This window comes from Saccopteryx leptura, chromosome 3 (genome assembly GCF_036850995.1).
Source record: "Saccopteryx leptura isolate mSacLep1 chromosome 3, mSacLep1_pri_phased_curated, whole genome shotgun sequence".
NCBI lineage: Eukaryota > Metazoa > Chordata > Mammalia > Chiroptera > Emballonuridae > Saccopteryx > Saccopteryx leptura.
The window spans coordinates 31,659,950-31,686,134 of record NC_089505.1 but is presented as its reverse complement, the minus strand read 5'-3'; the positions used below and the strand labels follow the sequence as shown (position 1 = coordinate 31,686,134).

General features: G+C 37.0%; 1 protein-coding gene across 1 annotated transcript in view; it reads right to left on the bottom strand.

The window, feature by feature from the left end:
• Window positions 1–1,266: 1,266 nt before the first annotated feature.
• MOXD1 (monooxygenase DBH like 1) overlaps window positions 1,267–26,185 on the bottom strand; it is an 89,741-nt gene continuing 64,822 nt past the window's right edge. The window contains exons 5-12 of the mRNA XM_066373212.1: window positions 24,819–24,998; window positions 24,435–24,537; window positions 22,840–23,006; window positions 20,719–20,910; window positions 18,680–18,739; window positions 15,206–15,348; window positions 3,335–3,503; window positions 1,267–2,831 (exon numbers count right to left, since the gene is read on the bottom strand). Of these exons, the coding sequence (XP_066229309.1) occupies window positions 2,664–2,831; window positions 3,335–3,503; window positions 15,206–15,348; window positions 18,680–18,739; window positions 20,719–20,910; window positions 22,840–23,006; window positions 24,435–24,537; window positions 24,819–24,998 (1,182 nt within the window). The 3' untranslated portion in view covers window positions 1,267–2,663. The remainder of the gene's footprint in view (window positions 2,832–3,334; window positions 3,504–15,205; window positions 15,349–18,679; window positions 18,740–20,718; window positions 20,911–22,839; window positions 23,007–24,434; window positions 24,538–24,818; window positions 24,999–26,185) is intronic.

Sequence of the window (26,185 nt, the reverse complement as noted above, 5' to 3'; positions counted from 1 at the left end):
CAAAAATAAGCATTTGGGTGAGCAAATTATACGATCCAACTATACACTGCTAGTAAATATCCTCTTACCTATCACTTATCATTGGCCTCTGTAGTCATTAGGAGGAAGTTCACAGCTCCTAATATGCCTGCTGCTGTTGACTATATCACTCTTCTCACCGGGACTCCTTTGATTCTGTTTGATACTTCTTCAGAGAAACTGATCATGCAAGACACCCTCAACCTCACATGGCCTTGATGAATATTGGTTTCATCATTATATGGCTCTTCCAGCTTCCCTGCACTAAGGATCAAACTAGGGACCACTGTACATGAAGATTCCATCTTCCCTCAGGTCTCAGGCAGTCCTTCCTGATAGCTGAAGGCACATAATGTGATTTGATCCAGGGCAGCAATAAAAAGCCTGGGCTGGCCCTGGCCAGTTGGCTCAGTGGTAGAGCGTCGGCCTGGCGTGCAGGGGTCCCGGGTTCGATTCCCGGCCAGGGCACACAGGAGAGGCACCCATCTGCTTCCCCACCCCTCCCCCTCTCCTTTCTCTCTGTCTCTCTCTTCCCCTCCCGCAGCCGAGGCTCCACTGGAGCAGAGATGGCCCAGGCGCTGGGGATGGCTCCTTGGCCTCTGCCCCAGGTGCTAGAGTGGCTCTGGTCATGACAGAGCGATGCCCCCGAGGGGTAGAGCATCGCCCCCTGGTGGGAAGAGCATTGCCCCTGGTGGGCGTGCCAGGTGGATCCCGGTCGGGCGCATGCGGGAGTCTGTCTGACTGTCTCTCCCCGTTTCCAGCTTCAGAAAAATACAAAAAAAAAAAAAAAAAAAAAAAGCCTGGGCTGTTCATGTAAGAGCAAACTGACTTAAAATACAGTCAGAATTTTACCGAAATTTCAATAGATAACCTGTCTTAATTTTCAATAAAGAAACAATTCTTCCAAATTATAGATATTTGTAAGAATATGAATTCTCCTATGAAGAAGAATGTCAGCTTTATTCTTAGTAGCATCAACTGGAAAAATAGATCCCTGTGGTTCCAAAAATTGCAAACTTCCAAAAGCTGCATGTCTTTTTCTAGCCAGTATGTTTACCTTCCTTACCAGAACAATGAAAACAATATAATATTACACAATTTCCAAAGGAAATCATTTTACTTTGACATTTCAGATTCAGATGTTCTGAAGTAAAAACAAACATAAAATTTCAGATACAGAATGTTTGGGATTATCATATTTCTTCTATAAACATTTAGACAGAAAAATCATAGAGTCTGATATAGCAGTTATGGAATAAAAAGAAGAAAATTTAACTATAAAATATGCCTCATAAATATTACAGACATTTCATGATATGAACAAAATTCTTAGAATCAGGAAAGAAACACACCAAAAGATAACATTTATTTGAAAGACAATATAGTTAGTGTTGAGGACATTGTTTGCCAGGGAGAAAGGGCTTAAAAATGGAATAGAAAAATGCAAGGTACTTAATGCACTTGGCTGGAAACATCAGTACGAAATCACTTGCTCCTCTCAAGGAGTGTACAAAATACCACACAAAAGTTTCATTTTATTTAGTTTATTAATATGATCCAAAGTTAAGAAATGAGGAAAGGACACAATACAAGATTTAGCAGAACTATACAAAAAGAACCAAAAAAGTCACAGGAGTTTTTCAATCGGTAACAATTTTCTTATGGAAAGTTCGTCTATCAACTAATATAAAAATAAATCTACAATAGCAACTGTGACTCAAATTGAGCCAGTATGCGGCACGTGTGACACCCAGCAGCGGTCGGCAAGGTGCTATGTGAACCTCACCCCCTCCTGGGCTGGCTCACACTGTCTGCCCTTTGACCTGAACCCCCAAAAAGACCCCTCACAACACAGGTTTGCAGCCAATTACATTTTCTCCTCAGCCAACAATCAGTTAGGTATCATGTCTATTTCTTACAGCCTCTTTCTTTTTAAATAGGGACGGAACTCAAGAAAACACTCTCCTGGCCAGTGCTGAGCAGGGAAGGATACAAAAGTACTCACTCTTAGGTGGGTTAAAGGGAGTTGGAGAGTCCCAATAGACTCAGGTAAATGAAGAGATTAGAACGGGCATCATCAAAAAGCACTGAGGTATGGGATCCACGGGTAACTCACAGAAAAGGACAGAACTGGATAACATCGAAAGAAAGGTGGCACCGTCATTACACTTGGGAAGTCACACTCAAAGAACAATAAACAGGAAGAAAACTGGAATGGAGAGTACTTCCTCTGACATTTTAAAGATGAAAGCATTTTTAAAAAGGAATGTAGAAGCCAAACCAAAAAATAAAAATAAAAAGTAAAATAGCAATTTTGAGTGTTTAAATAAAATGTAATGCAAAAGGAAATAAAGAATTCTATTACTTTCACTTGACTTTGTCCAAACTTTTTATAAAGGTTACATTATCAGGCCAGTTTTGCTTTATTGGGAATTGATACATTTCATCAGACATTTCTAGGGAGAAGAAAATAAAAGAAGCCATGACATCCCTCAGGGAGACTGGGAGCACGGGGAGGAAGGGAGTACACGAAAGGTCCATCTGCATGATCTCCACGCTCACTCCTCATGCCCAAAGTGTCTTTGACCTTCACATTAAATGACAGTTTCAGATCACAGAAAACATCATCACCAAGGACGACAGAATTAAGACCACGAGGGTAGGCTGCTCAGCATGCTGCCCAGGGCTATGAAGCAGCTCAGCAGCGTGGGGGAGGAGCTCCGGTGCAGAGAGGGGGACGGAGAGACGCACAGCACAGGCTCTGCTCTGTACGGTCTTTCTATATCTGGAGGTAACGCTGTCATCCCTTGGATCTGAAAATGAAAGAGCAGACAATGCCACTGAGTGTATGATTTCAGAGCAAGACTGTGGCCACGCTCGCTCAGTCCTTACACTTCTGCAGTGTAAGAGATGGAAGATGGCGGCGGGGGTGGGGGTGGGGGCGGGGCAGACGGCTGCTGAAGTTGTCAAACATCAGGAGAGTCACAAGCTTAGGGATTCCACGGGAAATGGAGCGGACGGCTAGACTTGCACCTGGGACTGAAGAGATACAAATCAGGCTCCTTTACTTACTGAAACTCTCACCTCATCCTAGTCCCGCTTCACTACAACGTTAAGATTTAGAATAAATTTCCCTCGTCAAAGGGCATGGAATAAGGAGTTTTTGGTCAACCCAAGTAATCATTAAGCAAATAAATTTTCTACTGGTTTGTTGGATTGATGGATATTTGTCTGTCCCTCGGATTTTACATGTGGTGGCATCAGGGAAAAATGTGACGTGTGGTTTCCCCAAAGATGAAAACAAAGTGGGGCTCACCGACCACTCCGCATTGTCTGTCTTGGAGCATCTCACGTTCACGGGCAGGCTGAGGACCAGCTTATTGAAGGACAGACCTTCTTTTAGAGTCCATTTAAACTTATTCATTGCATCCATGAAAGAAAGGTTCTTATATTGCTTGGGGCTTTTGATAATGAAAGGCCAGGTCCTGAATTTAAAATAAAAAACCACAATTAGTCATATTCAGAATAAAAGCATTCCAGTTTCTATTATTTTCGACATTCTAAAGTTGACCTCATTCTTGTTCGTTTTTACAAACACAGATGACCTAATGCAACACAATAATGAACTCATAGCATTTACTAGAGGAAATACATACTAAATGATAAGGAGGAGTCCTTTTGAAAAACGAAATTGCTTGTTTTAATAGCAGAAGGGTATTACTTTTAGACAAATAATTCTGGCTCAGAACGCTTCCCCAGAGTCTCATAATTCCTCATGTATTTGTTTCGGCTCTAATTACCAATGTAATTGGTAAGCAAAGAGTTCTAAATAGTGTAATGCTAATGGAGTAATAAAGAAATGTGTAGGATCTTAAAAGGTGCTGTAACAGAGATGGAAATTTCAATTCCATATAGTTGAAAAGCCTGACCCCTGGTGGCTGCCCTGGTGGCTTGCTTACATGGAGATAAAAAGATTTGAAATTGAACCAGTGTTTTAAAATTTTTACTGAGAGAAAAAAAAAAAATCTCCAGACGATATGTTTTGCATCTACTTGCTGCACACACACAATTTGCTAAATGTCCAACAAAGACAGAACAAATCACAGAAGAATGACAAGCCCTGCTTGAAAAGATATTCTTTATTAAATATAGGTTTATATTATTGATTCCTGAAAGGAAAAAGATAAGTGTTGACACATAACAAAAATCTACATGAACTAATACATGGATCTTCCAGAACATTATCACAGGTAACCAGTAGGTAGCTGGCTCCCACTACGTCCCAAGAAGATGTTCCAGTAATTACCAAATAATTAACCTCCAGCCGAGGAACCTACATTTTAATAATTGAACTTCACACTTTCTTCTCTTACACACATAACTTACTCAGGCACATTGAGTATTATTTTTAAAGTAAATTAAATATCATTTATTAGTTTTTTAATTATAAAGATAAATCTTTAATTTCTAAATTAAAATTATTTCCTCCATACTGAAACAATACCACAAAAAAGCAATGCATATTATATGATGACATTTCTATTCTTCAGTCCTACCTTCCTTTTTTCCTTTCATTAAAGGCAATATATCTTTACTTTGTTTTAAATGCATTATTTTGTACAGACTTTAAAGTTAAATGTAGTAAAGAAAGTGTGATCAGCTTCACAGTATATTAAGCACAGCTATCAATGACTTAGAATCTATTGCATTTTAAAATTAAACATGTTGTGAGCACTTGTAGAGATGCAAATCAGGAATAGTATAAAATCAAAACTTGACTTGAAAGGGGCTTGTTATGCCTGACCTGTGGTGGCTGAATGGATAAAGCCTTAATTAACTTGGAATGCTGAGGTTGCCAGTTCAAAACCCCAGGCTTGTCTGGTCAAGGCATATATGAGAAATAACTATTATGAGTTCGTGTTCTTGCTCCTATCCCCCTTTCTCCTTCTCTCTCCTCCCCCTAAAATCAATAAATAAAATCTTGACAAAAAAGAAAAAAGGGAGGGTATTATGTTTATATACAATATCCTTTTAAATACAATAAAACTACGTTAAGGTTTTATTAAAATAATTTTTTGAATCAAATATTAAAAATGAAATTTACTTTTCAAAGAGGTAATGTACCTACCTACCTCAAAAAAAAAAAAAGAAAGAAAAAATCAACTTCATAACTAAGGAAATGCTGGGGTCCGGGACAGGGAATTATTAGCCTGTAACCACCACACATACCACAAGGTGGCACTAGAATCTCTACTAGTGATCTGAGGCAGCTTAATCTGAATTTTCTGCAGGCTTGCTAATAAGAATTAATACTCTACTACTGTGCATATATAAAAATTTTAAAAAGCTTTGCTGCTAGATTGACATGAGGTATAAACACTTGTTAACTTACCATAAATATGTGGAAAGAATGTAAAAAGGAAAAGAAAAACAATGGTTCATACATTGGAGACAGCATAACATGACAGAGTAACTTGGGGATATAGTCACCAACCTCTCTAAGATGGCATCATTGTTTCATGTTTATTATTTCCTTTCCAGTCTTACTAGCTTTGTTCAGGCCCCTACTCTATAATATCATACAATCATTTCTGCCTATCCTACACCACATGTCCAGGCTACCCCTGGAGAAAACAGACAGAACAGAAAGAGGAGAAATTCTGAAACAGTGAATATTTAACCCGAGTATTTTTCCTTATAAGACTAAGCTTTAAATTAGAAATAAGTAACCCTGAAGTAGTAAGTTCTTCTGCTATCACTGGGACTAAGAATTAAGAAGATTGGAAATGTCCTAGAAATTAAAATAGTGAAATTTCTGCACATCTAGGCAGTATATAAATGTCTACCCAAATAAACATTTTAAAAAGAATATTATTTATATGTCACTGTAGTTGATAAAAATAAATCACATTAATATTATTTAATATTGATGAGTAATTTTTCTTTGTAAGTTTAATCTAATTGGCAAGTTGATTTAAAAATATATAAAAAATGAAATAAATTTAGATTATCCAAAATAATTTTGGGAAAATAAAAAATGCCAATGTTTTGGGACTTACACCCTCTTATTTAAAGACATCTTATAAAACTATAATAACTGAATGTGGCATTATATTAAGGATAAACATGTACAACAATGATACAGAATTCAGAGTCCAGAAATAGTCAATACATGGTCAAATAATTTTCAACATTCTAGTCAAGTTCAATAGGAAAAGGGTAGTTTTCTTTATCAAATGTTCTTGAACAACTTGATATCTCTATGAAAAACAGTGAATCTCAGCATTTATCTCATACCACACACAAAAACTTATTCAAAATGCATCATCAATGAAAATGTAAAACTTATAACTATAAACTTCTTAGGGGGAAAAAAACAAGAAAAGAATCTTCCTGATGTTGGGGAGACAAAGATTTCTTACACAGGATATCAAAAGCACAAAACAAACTATAAATGATAAAATGGACTTCAAAAAGTACAGTTAAATAATAAAAATCAAACCATGGACTGAGAAAAACTATCTGTAAAAATATATCTGAAAAAGGTCTTATAGTCAAAGTGTAAAAAAAGAATCTTAAAAAATATAAAGCACTCTTACAAGTCAATAATAAAACAAATAACATAATTAAACAATGGGCAAAAGTTTAAACAGCTAAAGAGGAACATACATAAGTCTATATAAATAAAAATGTAAATGTTCGTTTGTTCAAAATCTTAAATCTCTGAAAGTTCTTCACCAATTGCTTTGAAATTTTGATACAACGTTGCATTCAAATATGCGCATGTTTTTATATACCTACAAGTATGCATGTATTTTTATATACCTACTATTATATAGATGTCATACCTGTGACAGGTAAAAACATGCTTTTTTTTGAAAAACAGCGCCATCTGTTGGACGTAAAAGCAACAGACGCTATACTAAATATTTTATGATTATATGTTGCATGTTCTAGAGTCGGCAAACCAGACAATCTCTATATCTGCACAGACAATGGAACAACAAAAAATATTGTATACCCACAAGCATTGTGAAATTAAACATTTTAGAACGTGTGCTTTCTCTTTTTTTTCTTTTCCATTTAACCAGACTGAGCCACAGCAATGCATGGCCGGGTACAGCTAGTGACAAATAATCATGTGAAAAGAGGCTCAAGATTGTTAAATCCTAAGGAAAATGGAAAATAAAAATGCAATAAGATATCACACTATACATTAAAATAGATAAAAATTTAAAATATTGAAAATACAAAACAACAATAAAAATGTTAAACAATAGGGTACTCTTCCCCATTACTTCAGGAATGTAAAACATCCACCATTTTGGAGAAAATTTTGAGTCTTATGAAATAAACATAAACTAAGCATACAATCCAGTGATTCCACCACTAGGTATTAACCCAGAAAATTGAAGACAAATGTTCATTCAAAGACTTATATTGATACAATAATATTTATAGCAGCTTTCTTCATAATAGTCAGAAACTGCAAACAATCCAAATGTCTTTTAACCAGTGAATAGATGAATGAACTTGGGTGTATCCACAGGGGAATGCTACTCAGCAATAAAAAAGGAATGGCCTGCTGATACACGCCGCACCTCAGAGGAATCTCAGAAACCTCTAAGTCAGAGAAACCGGACACAAAAGAGCACATCTTACATGACCCCATTTTATATAAAATCTAGGAAAGACCAAACTAGTACAGTACAGTACTAGTAATGTAGTACAGTAACGTAAAGCAGATTCAGTTTCATGAGACTTTGTGTGCGAGGTGAGACTGTCTCCACATAGGCCCAAGAGAACTTTAGGGTGTGATGGAAATGCTCTATACCGGGGGGGTCCTCGCCTTACGAGCAGTTCCGTTTCTATGATAATGGAGTAACCCGAATTTTGGTGTAAGTCAAAACACACTCTAGCCTAAGTCACTTACCTATCCTAACACAGTTGTAAAATTGTAATCCAGAACAAAAAAAAACAGAACTAAGCCACAGAAAAAGGAAAAGAACATAAATATACTATACTGTATACTGCATATTCTTCTGCCGTGCACAACCAAACTAGTTCACCCACGTAGTCTGGAAGTACAACGCTAACGACATAAGCCGAAACACTCACATCTCAATTTCTTTAAAGTTTTTATGGGAGTGAGCATCATAAACTCAAAATGTAATATGTCGAGACTGTCATAACCCAGGACCACCTGTATCTTGTTTGTGATGGTGTTAAATAGATGTACACATCTGAGAAAACTTTCTAACAAAAATGGGTGCATTTTATTGTACGTAAGTTCTACCCCAAGCAATTTGACTTTTAAAATAAAATAATAAAAGAGAATTAAAAGCTTATCAATGAAATGATGAAAAAAGACACGACATAATGCCACCAACTTTACAATCTAATTATTAAAGAAGGAAACCAGGGTATCTTACTTAACAAGCTACAACCTCTAATTCTCGTGACACACTCTAAGGCAGGGGTCTCAAACTCGCGGCCTGCCGAACAATTTTGTACTGATTTTTTTTTTGTTTTCAACTGCAGTGAGAAAAGTGTTGCATAACAGTTGCTTTTTGTAGACCTAGTGCGGCCCGCTGAACGGCTGTGATCTTGCTCTGCGGCCCACATGCTGAGTTGAGTTTGAGACCCCTGCTCTAAGGCATGGGAATTGGAAGTACATAGTGAGGTTGAGTCTCAGTAGTAAGAAGTGAAGGCTCAAGGCTGCAACAGATTTGCCAGCACGACGTCAGACTGGGACAATCCTCCTTGGACAGGGATTCAGCCCTTGCCACTTAGAAAACTGCCTCGGATAGATTTTTAACAAAATATAAAGAAGGATTAACCCATGTAATCCAATAGACAGTATGTAGGTCCAGCTCTATATCCACAGCTTTTTACTATCAAAATATTAAAAAATATGTACATAAAATACACCACCCCAACCTCAAACTGTGATATAGCAAGAAAGAAAACTACTCGCAGATTTGCTTAGAAGGAAGTCAAGAATTCACCTACATTTTAGCAAAGGGAAGTTTTAGAGGGAACTGACTCCGCAGAAGCAAGAAACGACATAACAACCACACAAACACAGGCTGAAAAGGAAATTATATATCACATTTCATGTAAAGAGACAGAAACAAACTGACTCTAGAAGAAAATATAAACCAATTATACAGGAGAGAATTCCCACAAGTGTTTCATGTTATAAACTATTTAATAAGAACATGAATTCGATTAAACAAAAGCTCAAATATAAGATGATGAAACAACAGAATGAGATGAAACAGGAGATAGTAGACAAAAACAAATAAATTAAAGACAAAACAACTTTAGCAGCAAATAAGTTAGAAAAAAACGGAACACTTCTGAAAAATTATAAGAGAAAAATCACAAGAAGATTAGAAAAAAGTTTGTAGCAATTCTCAAATATAAAAGAACACAGGGCATAAAGCACCTGGAAGCCCTTTGTGATTAAATAACTTGAGAATAAAATCTTGATGATCAAATGAAAGAACTCAAAAATGTAGAAATCATATAAAATTCAGGATTACTATTTACTGTATTTAAAAATTAAATTTGCATTAAATATCCTTAGAATTAAGTTTCAAAGTTAAATGTAAAAATTTAAAATCTTGACAATACAATAATTGTAATATAAATAATGAATATTTGAAGGTATAGAAAAGGGAGGTTGGAGACAATGTGAGAGTATGAGTGTCCTCTTCATCTTTTATGATCTAAAATTGAAACATGTAATTTAAGAAAAAAAAGAAAGCAGAAAGGAAAAAAATAACAAAACAAAAATAAGAAAGTAATCAATAAGAAAACATCCAAATTTTAAAAGTAAAGAAAAAAAAAAAAAAAAACAAAGACCCCCCCCCCAAATAAGTAGTTTTTTAAAAAGTGAGTATAAAATCTCAGTGCTTTTCACAGTCTATTTTCTCAAGATTTGTAAGTCTCTTTATTAAATATTGTCTCTTATGGTTAAAAAAAAAAGATATCCCTGGCCATGATAGAGCATTGGCCCAGCATATGAATGTCCAGAGTTCAATTCCTGGTCAGGGCACACAAGAGAAGTGATCATCTGCTTCTGTTCTCCTCCCTCTCCCACTTTTTTCCCTCTTTCCCTCCTGTAATCAGTGGCTCAACTGGTTCGAGCATGGCCCTGAGCACTGAGGATAGTTTGGATGGTCTGAACAAATCTGCCTCAGGTGCTAAAAATGGCTCAGTACTCAAGCATCAACCCCAGATGGGGTCGCTGGGTGGAGCCCAGTCAGGGCTCATGTGAGAGTTTGCTTCACTATCTCCCCTCCTCTCACCAAAAAGAGAAAAAGTGCAACATTTATTTGAAGTTCAACTGTTCAGTTGATTTTTCTTCTGATAAATTAAAACAAAATTTAATTTTAATGCTTTTGTTTAAAACAATGAATACATTATCATCTTGATAATAATAATGTATTCATTTTTATAGCAATATCTACACAGAAGGATGCCTGTAATAACTTTCAATTAATATTTGTATTTTTTTGTAACAGAATTTGAAGTGATGGCTTTTATTTTCTTTTTAAAATTTTTTTCTACATTACTCAAACTCTTTATAATAAGAATTTGTGATTTTTACACATTATAACCATTAAGCGATTTTTCCTGTAAAGAAAAAGAATCACCCCTCTTGATTCCTTTTTAGAAACAGAACAAATAAGACAGGAACATTCCATCACATGAACCTCCCTGGAACTGAGTTGATGTGTGGTGTTGCAGAGAATAGAGAATTCATATAAACTCGTTATCTATTCTGTTATCTCATCTTTGTGAGTTTTTGTTCTTCTGTAAGCCTTGCCAGATCTGTGGGAGGCAAAGAAGATTGCATCCCCCAGAACAGACAAATCCTGAAACAGGATGCAGTTGTCTCTATTTTTCTACCGAGTCATCCTCTAATCTTAGGGTCGCTATGGAATGTATAAAATGAAATGGGGCACCTAAATAATTATATTAAAATCACAAAATAGGAGATTGGGGGTTATATGTTATATGATATTCCTTTTTAGTATTGCATCCTGAAACCAAATTTGCAATTTCCTTTTAAGCAAAACAGAAAAAGCACCCAAACGATTTTTCTTTCTGATCTTTTAACCGATATCTTGTTAGTTTGGCCTTCAGTAATATTTATGTCGCTGTGATGGTGAACTAGACCTGAACATGTGATTTAAAGTCCAAACATGTATTTTAGAACAGAGGCTTCTTTTCACTCATATTTTTTGAAGAATAAATATATTTAACCTGTAGTTAAGTGGTTTTATGTGGACAGTGACATCTCAAAACTGGTCTTGTTCTGTGAAGCAGTTCTCCTGTTCTTTTAAGTGATGAAAACCCCAACTTCAGTATGTTCTGGTAGAGACCAAAGGCATGGGCACTGACAGAGCTCGCCGGGATGTGGACACTGAGCATTGCCAGAGGCTTTACACAAGGTGAACACAAAAGAAAATGACTGGACCTCAGAATGTGTTTGAAATAGAAGGCATTCTGAATGAATCACCATCTTGTAAACACACAGCTTTGAATGTCCATTTGTTTTCAACATTCTCTCAAATTAGCCTGATTATGAAAAATTTCAAGTAAATATATAAGAAATAAAAGGCTACTTAAGTCTTAATATGAAATAATATGATAGCAGTATTTCAAAAACAAGACTATATCAGCATGTTTAGAGTATTTTATGTGCTGTTGTTTATTAATATTTTATTTATATATAATCATTTATTTTTAATAAAAGACAGATATACAAATATATAAAATCACAATACAAACCCTGCCTCTGTTAATTATTGTGAATAACAGAATGTTGAGCAATTTCTTAATTTTGCAGTTTCTATTTCCTCCTCTATAAAACTAAGATTGCAAGTCCTGGCCTACCTATTGGAATTGTGTGAAAATAACTTACATGAAATACTGCATTTGAAAATACTTCATTAACTGCAAACTAATTTACATAAGCATTTTAGTAGATTTAGTGGCCATTGGGTTGTCTGGATAGGAACTCAGTAGAACATGTCTTTGAAGAATAAGTTTAATTTTTTTTAAAAAGGAATGTTTTTAGTTCATAATTTATAACTCTATAATATTTAGAAACAAAAGTAGAACATAAATTATATTCTCCTTCAGCATCTGAATTTTACCACATCCTCATTACTTGTTTATCTTTTCCTTAAATACCAAAAATCTATGTGTAACTTTTTCATAATTACATGAGTCTATTTCATTTTGAAAAGTCCTAATCAGTAGAAAAATTTTCTTTCTATTAAAACAAAATATACACTCCAAAATTTCCACTGAGCACCCTAATTTTTCTTTGTGATGTTATTTTTTTTATTTATACACTTTTTAGAGAGAGAGAGAGAAGGAAAGAGGAGCAGGAAACATCAACTCCCATATGTGCCTTGACCAGGCAAGCCCAGGGTATTGAACCAGCAACCTTAGCATTCCAGGTCTATGTTTTATCCACTGTGCCACCACAGGTAAGGCTGTGATGTTATTTTTCTATAGCAACCTTAATATAACCAAAATTTCAATTTCTTGTTCAAACAAGTTTTCTATACTATTACACCATTCAATTCACACATCATCATTTTTCCTTTACTTTTCTCTTTTTTTCTGACCAACTCCCTGAAATGCAATCAATCAACAAATGCAGCGAATGCTATCTTCAAAAGGTAACCTGATGTAATAACCATTTCTCATTAACTCTTCAGCCATCACCTTGGTCCAAGGCACCCTCGCTTCTCACCTAAACAAGCACAATAGTCTCCTGGTCGGTTTTATTCTTTCCAATCTGACCCTTCTAGAGTCTTTTCTCAACACAGTAGCCAAACTGGCTTTTTAAAAATACATTACAATGGTTTTACTTTGTACTTAAAACCCAAAGTCCTTATGTTGCCTACAAAGTTCCACATGATCTGGTCCCATTTGCTGTCAGATCTCCATACTCATTCCCTATCATATTCCACTCTGCTCTAGTCGAGCCAAACTCTCCTTCTTCTTGCTCTTTGAATACGCGCTTCCCACCCACTCCGGAGTCATTACACTGACTCTTCTCTCTACAGCAGGGGTCCCCAAACTTCGGGCCCACGGGCCACATGCGGCCCCCTGAGGCCGTTTATCCGGCCCCCACCGCACTTCCGGAAGGGGCACCTCTTTCATTGGTGGTCAGTGAGAGGAGCATAGTTCCCATTAAAATATTGGTCAGTTTGTTGATTTAAATTTACTTGTTCTTTATTTTAAATATTGTATTTGTTCCCATTTTGTTTTTTTACTTTAAAATAAGATATGTGCAGTGTGCATAGGGATTTGTTCATAGATTTTTTTAAAGTCCAGCCCTCCAATGGTCTGAGGGACAGTGAACTGGCCCCCTGTGTAAAAAGTTTGGGGACCCCTGCTCTACAGAGAGTATACTCAGACATCTTTATATGGTTAGCTTATCACTCAGATCTCTGCTTGAATATCTCCTCCTGCCATGGATTGAATGTGTATGTCCTACCAAAACCCACATGTTGGAATCCTAATACACAAGTTGACATTATTAAGAGATGGGCTTTGGAGAATCTCTGCCCTCATTTATGGGATTAGTGCCCCTATAGAAACAACTTTAGAAACCTCCCTTGTTCCTTCTGCCATGTGAGGTTACCATGAGAAGATGACCATCTACGAGGAAATGGGGTTCACCAGACACTAAATCTGCCCAAGCCTTGATCTTGAACGTCCCAGCCTCCCAAACTGTGAGAAATAAATTTCTGGAGTTTATAAGCCAACCTGTTGATCGTATTTAGGATACAGCAGCCCTGGCTAAGACACCTCCCCAAAGAGGCTTTCACTACCCTATTGATAACAGCTACACATGTCTTTATGTCTCAATTATTTTCATAACATCTAATGTCAGAAATTTTATATTTATATTGTTTATTTGTTTATTGCCACTTTCCCATTCTATAATATAATTTTATGTCTGCAAGAGTAATATTTTTCATGTTTATTGTTTTATCTTAAGTAGTTCGTATGATTTGCAATTACGCAGAAAGAGTTAACACAGCCCACCTAAGAGTATTCTTAGAGATCTCTGCTTGGATGGGTGACATTTGGCTGGCATCAGAGAATTTCAATAGTAACCAATTTCCTGTATTTTTTTTTTTTTTTTTTTTTAATTTTTCTGAAGCTGGAAACAGGGAGAGACAGTCAGACAGACTCCCGCATGCGCCCGACCGGGATCCACCCGGCACGCCCACCATGGGGCGGCGCTCTGCCCACCAGGGGGCGATGCTCTGCCCATCCTGGGTGTCGCCATGTTGCGACCAGAGCCACTCTAGCGCCTGAGGCAGAGGCCACAGAGCCATCCCCAGCGCCCGGGCCATCTTTGCTCCAATGGAGCCTTGGCTGCGGGAGGGGAAGAGAGAGACAGAGAGGAAAGCGCGGCGGAGGGGTGGAGAAGCAAATGGGCGCTTCTCCTGTGTGCCCTGGCCGGGAATCGAACCCGGGTCCTCCGCACGCTAGGCCGACGCTCTACCACTGAGCCAACCGGCCAGGGCCCAATTTCCTGTATTAATATAAAACTTTCTTTAAATGATGAGTTAATTATTGTGCCTAGACTGTTTATACAGTGTAGTTTATACTGAATACTTGTTTTCCTCCTGGGAGTCTGGAATTTAGGTATTTGCTAAGCAGAGGGCACTTATGTGACCAGCTCCCAGTAAAAACTCTGGACACTGAGTCTCTAATGAGCTTCTGTAGTTCACAACATTTTGTATATGTTATCATAATTTGATGCTGGTAGAATTAAGCACATTCTGTGTAATTCCATTGGGAGAGGTTTATTAGAAGTTTGCACCTGTTTTCATGTTGACTTTGCTCCATATGCCTTTTCCTTTTTATTTATATTTTTTCACTGTAATTAAAATTAGCCATGAGTACAACTATATGCTGAATCCTTTAGGTCCTTTTAGAGAAACCCCTGAACCTGGTGTAGTCTTGTGGACCCTGGATAAAGCAACCAAGAAGCTCATCTGTTCCTCCCAGTTGAAAAGAATCAAATAGAACAGCACATAAAGAAATTCCATAACATGGTAATAAGTCCAATATGAAAATAATGTCCATCCTTTTCTGAAGTATATTACCCCTGTCATAAAATTCACTTATTACTTACGTGACTGGCCTATAGATCTCCTTAACCCCAATGAACTGAAGTTGCTCCATAATGTCTGGAATACTTGCACACCGAGTGAGATTAATTCTTGGGTAATAAAGAAGGTATGAGAGACACATTTCATTCCTGGTGCTTAGTCCTCCCTGAAAATAGAGACGTTTTATTTAGAAAAGTTTATTTAGAAAAGTCCACTAACTGTGACTCTTATAGCACACAAGCCAGCAATGTCATACAGTTCCTTCCAGCTATTAAAAGGTAATAAATCTTAAAACTAAAAAATAATTGAAATGACAATTTAGTTTTTAAAAAAGTAGTGATACTTTTAAACTTAATAGATTCCCCATCTCTTTAAAAGTTGCCTTTCTTAAATAATGTCCTAATCATCTTAAATTTCTGTATTTATGTTTATATTATGTTAACTTCTAACCACAGGGAACATTTCAGAGGATTTGGGGGGGGGGAGTATTTGGTTAACATAATACCAATCAGTCAGTTTAATAAATATTTGCACAGTTGCTATTATCTGATATTTTTGGTAGCTAAGGTTTAGCTGTCTTGGCCCTGAAAAGGGAAAGTATCCAAGCAGAGCACCAAAATATACACTAGAATAGTAATTTATTAGATATTTAATAAAAATATTCCATGCAAGCAAAATTACACATTGGGCATGAGAAAAATAAAGCACACACCAGTGTCTTGACTCCCCTGTGTGTGCTCATCTTCCACGCTCCTCTTCCCCTCCCTAACCAAAGAGGATGATGACCTTAGTATTTCATTTCTCTTTCTATTGCTTTTCCTCATGCTGTACATTCAGTTCACAGATATATGAATCCCTAAACAATATCTTGTTTGATTTTTGTACATTCTTGAACTTCAGATACATGCCATCATAACTATATATAGTCCGCTCGCTGCAAATTTGTTTTCTCAATTAACATTCTGTTCTTCAGATACACCTGTGTTAATATGAGTATCTTTAGTTCATTGTTTCACGAATATATATTATTTATATACTATATGGACATATGTTTGTTCTGCTTTTGATAAATAATTGAGCTTTTCCCAGGTTTTTACTCCTGCCTTGTTACATCTTACTATGAATATTTTATATATTCTTTTCCTAGAACACTTCCTGCAAAAGTAACCTCAAGGTTAAATCCACATAGAAATAGAATGTGGTAAAACATATATCAGTCCCCAACTTCAATAGAGAACACCATGTTTTTCCCTAAAGAGGTTTTTATAAATTTATATTCAGAAGCATATAAAGGGTCCAGTTTCAGTACATTGGAATTACAATTTTAAATATTGCCAAACTGGTAAGTATAAAATATCTCATCCTGGTTTACATTTGCATGACCCTGGTTTCAAATGAAATTGAGGATCCTTTCATATGTTTATTATTTGTCTGAGCTTTTATTTCTATGAAATATTTCTATTTTTGTTCTTTTTCTATTGTATGTTTTTCTTACATTACTGAATAATGAAATTTCTTTTAAATGCTGAATAGTAATGTTTTAATCTATATATTACAAATATCTTTTTCAGTTTAAAAGTTCTTTTCATTTACTTAACCATTGTTTTTATAATCAAAAACTTTAATGTAGTCAAATTCATCAATCTTTTAATTCACAGTTTGTGCTTTTTATGTTTTGTTAAAGAGTTCTTACCTACCCCAAAGTCATAAAGATATAGTCATATATTTTTCTACTAAAGGTTTTAAATTTTTTCTTTTCACATTTAAATATTTAGTCTGATTTTCTGTGTATTGTGCAAGATAAAAATATAATTTTATTTTTTTCATCTGGACACTAATTGTGTGAGTATTTTTTTTTCACTTATCTGAATGCCATGTCTATCCTAAACAAAGTTTCTATATAAAGGATTTGTAGGTCTGTTTCCAGGCCCCTACTCTGTTCCACTGTTCTAACTTTGGATCCCAAACATACTATTAATCATCAGAACTTTAAAATAAACCTTTATCTCCAGCAGTTTGTTTCTTTTTAGTAGTAGCCTTCCTATTAACACTTTGCTCTTTTATATAGATTTTAGAATAAACTTTATCTGTGTGAAAGCTAAAATTGTAAAAATTTTAGGTTATTGAAATATAGGAGAATACCTTTGCAGCTATGGCTAGGCAAAGATTTCTTAATACCAATATCCCAAATCATAAAATCTCTGAATATTTTACTGAAATTATATCAGATTTATGGACCAATTAAATAGAAGAATTATCTTCATTTCGCTGAGCTTTTCTATTCATGAACATAGTATCTCCTAATTTCTTTAAGTGTTTCTTTGATGTCTTACAGGACAGATTTACAATTTTGCCCCTAGAGATCAAACATAGCTAATGTTAGATATTATTTCTATAGAATTTAGTTTTTATTTGTATTTTCTTGAGATAGTTTCTTATATACTAAACTACAATTAATTTTAGAGATTACCAATTCTGAGAAGATTTTGATATAGAAAATTATGTATCTGTGAATAATGTGTTTTGCTTTTTTGCTTCTTCCTTCCTGACCTTGTATCTTCTTTGTTTCTTTTTCAGCACAATGTTAAATAGAAATAGTATTAATAAATATCCTTGTAGTCTTGATTTTCAATAAATGCTTCTAGTATTTTAGTTTGATATTTGCTATAGATTTTTCATTGCCAATTTTTATCTTAAGAAAATTCTCTTCTTCCTGGTTCTCTAAATATTCTTTTTTCCCCCTCATGACTGACTTACATTTTATGAATATCTTTTCTTCCTCAGTTGAGGTAATCATACATTTTTTTCCTTCAATCTCTTAGTTGAAGAATGGCATTAATGTATTTTCTAATTTAAACCAATTTAATATTTCTTAGTGAAACCTAAATTGGTCCTAACATTAATTTTTATATAGTGCAGAATTTGACAATACTTTGTCAAAGATATTTCCATCATGTGCATAATGTTTACCTCTCTCATATTGCCATTATCAAGTTTTAGTTTAAGATTATGATAACTTCATGAAATGAGTTGGTGGGAGATGTGTTCCCTGGGATACATAAGGTATAAATAATGTAATTCTTGAATGTTTGGCAGAACCCCCCCAGTAAATCTGTTTGGATGAAATTTCTCTTTGGGTCAAACCCTAAGGCCATGTAATTCATTCTCCTTTTTGAAGTCTTGATTCATCTAAGTCCAGACTCATGTAGATGGTCATTAGCAACCACAGGTCTTTTATTAATAATATTTTGTGAGGAAAACTAAAAGACTAGGAATGGCTTTGCATGAAAGAGTCAATAAATTACATAGCAAATATTACCATAGTATCATTAGTTAATTTGATAAAATGCTAACACAGGTCTGATTTCACTTTTATGATGTTTCATGTTTAAGACATTCATCCTTAATGGAAATGTCTTTTTATTATTTCTCTTCTAAAAGCAGAAGTTAATTCCTCTCTCTCAACAGATAAATTTCAATAATAAAAATGTTCTTACCCAAGTCATCCGAGCTCTGTCCTTTGTGTTGTAGCGACACTCAGTAATGAGATTATCTCCCTAAAACACAAAAGTATGAGCTTTCAGATTAGAGTTTACACTGTTTCATCTGTCTCACACATTTGTTGGCTAACAGTTTAATTTGCTATCTGAAGGGATGCATGAGGTAATCTGATTCCAGAGAAGACCCTGGATCTATTCAATTCTAGGATAATAAGCAAGCCAACAAACAAGTAAGGCTCTCTGGGCTAAGGCCAGACTCTACCATGTTCTACCTGCATGACCTTGGGTAGGGAAATGCATCATCTGGGCAAAATGTGTTCATCTAAAAAATAATGACAAAAATAGCACTTATATTGCACTGCTATGGTGAAGGAATTAAATGACAAAAACCACATTTACTGTACTCCTTAGTGGACATTAAATACTTCATAAATGTTAGCCATAGATACTAAATAGCATGTTTATCTCTTCATTTACAATATTTTATTTAAAGCTCTATAGTCATATCTTTATTTCCTTACAACAGAATTGTGAGGCAAATTAATAATAATTTATTCTTCCTGTTTCCCAATCTTTTGGACAATTAAGCACACATAGAAAATATTTTTTTAGGCTGTTGACTCAAGTAAGTAAACAGGTTATTTTTGGACCAGATACAGCTAGTTCTGGGGGGCTAGTCTTTAGATCTTCTCTCCTTGCTTTGCTACTGGAGGGGCCAGGGAACAGTATTTCAACACATTTTACCCTAATCTCAGCAAATGAGATCACACACACACACACACACACACACACACACACACACGTGCACGCACGCACGCTCTGAGACCAGACAAAACAATAAAAGAAAACTGTCGAATCTTGACAAGATCATTGCTTCTCACACTTCATTTTTCTATTCTCAGGCTGTATCGAGGAATTTTTGCACACAGAAAAGAAATTACTATTTCTCTCATTTCTAAAATAGTATGTAAGAATAAAACTGTTAAGGCTGAGATAAGTGTAAAAATTGGCCCTGGCCGGTTGGTTCAGTGGTAGAGCATCGGCCTGGCGTGCGGGGGACTCGGGTTCGATTCCCGGCCAGGGCACATAGGAGAAGCGCCCATTTGCTTCTCCACCTCCACCCCCCTCCTTCCTCTCTGTCTCTCTCTTCCCCTCCCGCAGCAAAGGCTCCATTGGAGCAAAGATGGCCCGGGCGCTGGGGATGGCTCCTTGGCCTCTGCCCCAGGCACTAGAGTGGCTCTGGTCACAGCAGAGCGACGCCCCGAGGGGCAGAGCATTGCCCCCTGGTGGGCAGAGCTTCGCCCCTGGTGGGCGTGCCGGGTGGATCCCGGTCGGGCGCATGCAGGAGTCTGTCTGACTGTCTCTCCCCGTTTCCAGCTTCAGAAAAATACAAAAAAAAATAATAATAATAAATAAAAAAAAGAGTAAAAATTATATGACTTGATCTCGATGACCATAGGTTAAAAAAAATTAGACAAAATGAAATATCACACACACAAAAAGTCTTTTTAAAGCTTTCATTACTGTACGGCATAGATTTTCTTCTCTGTCCTTCTGCCATGACCCCAAGTGTTGTTGCAAATTGGATTACTCAGCACAGTGTAATTAGCTGTGTCCGAACACCTCTGCCAAATGAAAGAATCATCCTTATAATCATGGTTACTGAAATGAAACTTCTAAAAAAGTATCTTAAGGAATCAGGAAACCCCTGATTTTATCATTGCTATAATTGCAGCCAAAGCCTTCAACTGAGGCGTCAAATAAAAAAGGAGTAATGTTAGTGCTCGGTGCTTGATTTTTATTTTCTTTTTAAATCAACAACTTGTAGTGCCCCTGGGAATAGTAAGAAAAATGAGTTTTGATTTTTGAAAAACAGATCAAACACATTCCGTCTGGGTTGTGCAACACCGTGGTGGGTGGCTTTAAGAATAAGAATACCATGAGCAGTTCATTGTACCAGTAGAAACCATGCTAATTCTCAGCAGATATATGTCTGATAACTTTACATCCAGTAAAAAAGAACAAAGCACTCATACTGGTAAGATGGTTCGTTCTTCCTTTAGATACTGAAACTCCTGGAAATTGAAGTCAAAACTGTCATCATAAGCGACTAATCCCATTTCTTCCCCTTTGCGAAAATGACGCAGCCTGATGCCTCTGCCAGCCAGGTGAGCGTGGAGAAGAACAGCAAACACGTGGATTCCACCCGGTTTTTCAGCCTCCAGAGCCTAGGGGTTGGGGGTGGGGAGAGTGGAAGACTCGATTAGCCCAACCAAGTGCATACTCAGACAGTTCTTGTTAAAAGACACTCGGAAGAACAACTGAGAAGAAAAACTAAAGCAACTTAAATGAATGCTTGAATCCCCAAACATCTTGAATTTGGCTTCCCATGACATTCCTAGCAGTGTCATTGCTGGAAGAAAAGACAGGGAACGTATGCTGACTGCGGACCTACTGACCACTTCTACATGTTAGCTTTCCTTTTCCTTCTTTTAGGAGGTACACAGGTAGTCAAAGCTCCAGGCCAAAATATTCCAGTATATTACTAACCTGAAAATTAAAACTCTTAAAAGGAGAAATTATTCCCACATCTACTGATAAGAAAACTAAGCAGGAGAGAGGAATTCAATTACTTGTCCATAGCCCTACAGCTAGTAAGTGATGCCATGGCAATTTGAGTCATGGTCTAACTAACTCAGAAGAGCATGTTTTCACTTCACCAGCTGGCTGGAGTGCCTACCATCACACTATATTTTAATTCATAAAGAATATGTTCCAGGCCCTGGCCGGTTGGCTCAGTGGTAGAGCATTGGCCTGGCGTGCAGAAGTCCTGGGTTCGATTCCCGGCCGGGCACGTAGGAGAAGCGCCCATCTGCTTCTCCACCCCTCCCCCTCTCCTTCCTCTCTGTCTCTCTCTTCCCCTCCCGCAGCCAAGGCTCCATTGGAGCAAAGATGGCCCGGGCGCTGGGGATGGCTTCTTGGCCTCTGCCCCAGGTGCTAGAGTGGCTCTGGTCGTGCAGAGCAATGCTCCGGAGGGGCAGAGCATCGCCCCCTGGTGGGCAGAGCGTCGCCCCTGGTGGGTGTGCTGGGTGGATCCCGGTCTGGTGCATGCGGGAGTCTGTCTGACTGTCTCTCCCTGTTTCCAGCTTCAGAAAAATACAAAAAAAAAAAAAAGAATATGTTCCAGCCTGACCACGTGGTGGCGCTGTGGAAAGAGTGGAGGCCTGGGAAACTGAGGGCTCAGGTTTGAAACCAGGAGGTGGCTGGCTTGAACAAGGGGTCACTGGCTCAGCTGGAGGCCCCTAGTCAAGGCACGTAAGAGAAAGCAATCAATGAACAACTAACTAAGGGGCTGCCACTATGAGTTTAAGCTTCTCATCTCTCTCCTTTCCAGTCTGTCTGTCTTTCTTTCTTGCAAAAAATAAAATATATACGATCCATGTTGAAATACTTTCATTCAAGAGACAAGAACTATACATGGAAGCAGCCATTGTGAAACATTAGTTATTATTGCTCTTTGGTTAAAGAAGAGGAGAAAACTATGAAGCGAAGAAAAGGAGAGAAAAATAAAAATGAATAAAGAAAAAAAAACAAAGATGAATGGTAAAGTTGAGAAAGGAAACTACTTACAGAAAAGTTTTAAAAGGTAAAATAAACTGTCCAATATAAAACAAGGGAGATGGCGCTAGAAAGGACAACAGACTGAAAAGTCAGTCTTTTCTTCAGAATTCTACTTCTGTAGCCTTTAAGATTTATTTTATTTATTTATTTATTTTTTAATTTTTTTTTTAATTTATTCATTTTCAGAGAGGAGAGAGAGAGGGAGAGAGAGAAACAGAGAGAGAGAAGGGGGGAGGAGCTGGAAGCATCAACTCCCATATGTGCCTTGACCAGGCAAGCCCAGGGTTTCGAACCAGTGACCTCAGCATTTCCAGGTCGACGCTTTAGCCACTGCGCCACCACAGGTCAGGCCTGTAGCCTTCAAGATTTAAAAAAGCAATCAAAGGTCTTGCTAAAATTATACATAAGGCTCTTACAGTGTGACAACAAAAAGAAAAAACATGAACAATGATCAAACATGGAATTTTCCAAACACAGTTTTCTAAGAGTGTTGGTTAACCTGTCGATAGCCACACAGAGCTTGAGACTCAGCATACCTCTTCTAGGCATTCCAGAGTGCAGTGGCCCTCGGACTGGAACTCGGGCATGCCTGGAGGGATGGTGTGGAAGAGGCTCACCCAGAGGCCCGCCTCAATCACCCCGGCATCGTATTTCCTTATATCTGTTGTGTGAAATAACCTCAGTCCAGAATTATCTATTAAGCCTGGAACAAGAGCATATGATTAGAAGTGAGTTTGCATTCTTTAAAAAAAAAATCCCTAGATTCAGTTGAAGTAGTTCATTACGTTTCCCTAAAATCTCACAAGGAAAAAAGAATACAAGCAAAGATTAATGGAAGACAACATTCAGACTCACACAGAGGAATTAAAAGGCCAATGGCCATATTGTCTGTATACCACAGAAGAAATGTTTGTGTTGTCTGGCTGATGTATTTCACAATTATCTAACAGGAAGACAGAATGAAATCTGAAAGTCCTTCATTAGAATGTAGAATTCAACAAAATTATTATATTGTTTTCAGATGATGTTTAGTAACATTTTCACAGAGGTGAAAACCGCTTAGTCGACAAACCATCTGCTGATGTAGAAAACTGTGAGTGACTAACTTTCTTTATGGTTTGTCACCATTTTTTGAATGATTTAACAGTTGTTCGATCAACACTAATTAAGACTTTATTATGTGAAAAGCACTACAATAGGCATTGTGCAATGAAAGATGGATAAGACACATTCCTTGCTATGGACATACTTACAAGGAAGGAAAGTAGAAATCCCAAGTTTCAAAAATCTGTTCCACTAATTATGAAATTAGTTGACTCCTTTTTGTAGTGGCGACTTACCAATTTATGAATACCAAATTCACCTTTTGGATCAATTAGATATACATCATTTTATATTAATTAGTGTGATGATTTTATTGTTTCTCTTTCCCACTATACTATAATGTCCACAAGAGTGAAAATGGTGTCTTTTTTTCACAAACATTATATTTTTAAGCATAAACCCAGAACATAGTTGGTGTTCAGTTTTTGCTAAATAATTGCATGAATCAATATATATAAAATGATAATTTTAAGTTGCTTCTGCTCATAATTTCATATTTGAATCTTTTTAATTTTTTGGTTTTGGAATACTGCATAGATAAATTCAGAAATCTAATGTAAACACCCCTCTTAATTTCAATATATCACACAGTGCTTCTGTATAAAAAATTTTTAGTATATTTATGATTTTCTGATCATACAACAAAATGCTTAATATTTTCTAGTATGACAAATGGTAGTTTTCATGGGTAGTTAAAAGATATTTCATAAGCACCTTGTATTTGGGGTTAATTTAGATAACAAAAGGGGGAGTCTATTCTTCTACTTTCTGGTAAGTAGTTTGCAAGTTGTTATTTTTTTAAGATTAGTGACTGACAAGGACCATTTGCCTTGTTTGTTGCTGGTAATGACTCTTGTTCCAATGTTATTATTAATAGTACTCTCTTCTACTCTAAAAGTATTCTAATTTAGATCACAAATGCATAAGTTAATTCTTTCTAACATCGAACGCCATTTTATTTCAACTTAAGACAGACATTACAAACCTTTTTAAAGTCATAGGTAGAATACATGAAGAGTAAACTCACCTTCCTCGTAGGTGGGATTGTCATAATGAACTTCCAGGAGCACATAGCGAGCATCTAACGGAGTGCCGAGGGATAATCCAACATGAGGTGGGTAGGAAAAGCCCTAAATGAGGAGAATTTCATGAGACAGTGTCCTAGGAAAGGCCCTGACAGCGCTATTACACTAAAAAACCAACCATTCTCAAAGAGATTTCAACATATTGGAAAGCCATTCATCTACAGTTGATAAAATAAAATGGCTTAAGAAAAGAATGATTTTCTTTGGGGAAAAAAAGCCACCCTCCTATCCAAGGTAGTGTATAGAACTCTAGAAGAATGAGAATCATGGGGGGGAAAGCATGATCAATTAACCGTGTGCTACATCTCAGTAATCATTCGCCTCACCTCTCCACCAATGGCCCAGGCAAAAATAACAGTCTCACAGGTGAGGAACGCGTCGGGCATGTTAGGGTGGTAGCACTCGTGGCCGTAGTCCAGGACGCTGTCATTAAAGTTGCTGCTGCACTGATAGAGCAGGATGTGATGGACCAGACTCTCGTGGCCTCTCTGTATCACTGGGTCAACCTGACCAACACAAAGCAGAGGGAGGACGCCGTCAGTTCAATCACCCGACCACCCCACACAGTAAGCAGGAAACAGCATCAATGACGAACAGTTTTTCAAAGATTATCGGAGTTTCTCAATCCTGTAAAGGTTATGTGGCTCAAGTATAATTTGTTGTGAAGACAATGACCATGGCAACAACAAAGAAAAGATAACTTTACTCCAAGAATCAAGCACTCTACTAATCTGTTGTTTATTTTCAACTTGCTTCTGTTTCCTTTACCGTTCTGCATCCTGTGTTTCAAAACACTTGCCCTCTTCCAGTCTTTATTGGTCCCTTGCTTCCCTTTCCTCTTTTCTTTTCTGTTTAAACACTTTATTTATTGATTTTACAGAGACATAAGAGAAAGGGGAGCATGGAATGGGAAGTATCGACTCAGAGTTGCTTCATTTTAGTTGTTCATTGCTTGCTTGTTGTATGTGCCTTGACCAGGGAAGCCCAGGGTTTTGAACCTTCAACCTCGGCATTTCACGACAAAGCTTTATCCGCTGTGCCACCACAGGCCAGGCCTCTTTTCTTTTTCTCAAATAGAAAAAAAATCAGGTCTCTACAGGCATAAACTCCCTCTGTTTCACCTCAAAATGTTACCTTTACTAATTCCTACTGGAGGTGACAGATGATGTCTCATTCATCTATCATCCATCTAGGGGTCTATCTTTCTGATGCAGAGCATAGAGCTAGCTGGGCACAAACTAGGACTCAAAAATGGATATTTTTATTTTAGGATTTAAAAACAAATTCCATGAAGAATTTTACTATAAGAATTTGGGAAAGAAAAAAGAAAACATTGTAGCGATGTGCTCCTGTGACACCCCTCAGATTAGGAGAGGGGAAGCAGAAACCAGTGAAAATGGAAGAACCAGTGGAGTTAGTCCTCAGAGTGAAAGCTCGGCCCAGTAAGCATGCTCCTTCCATTGGCCCTTCCATGAGTTCCCTCCACAACACTCCCCCACTTCAGTCCAGGAGCTCAGAAGGCGCTAGGCACACCCTCACATCCCAAAGGGCCTTCTGTCCAGAGCAAATGCATGAGTCCTGCACTTGGCCTCACTGGGTTATTGGTGGTGGCATCAGTTTCATGGTTCTTCAACGTTTCCATTTATCCGACAAAGGGGCCCTGGTGTGTCTCTAAACTTCCAAAAGTTGAGCT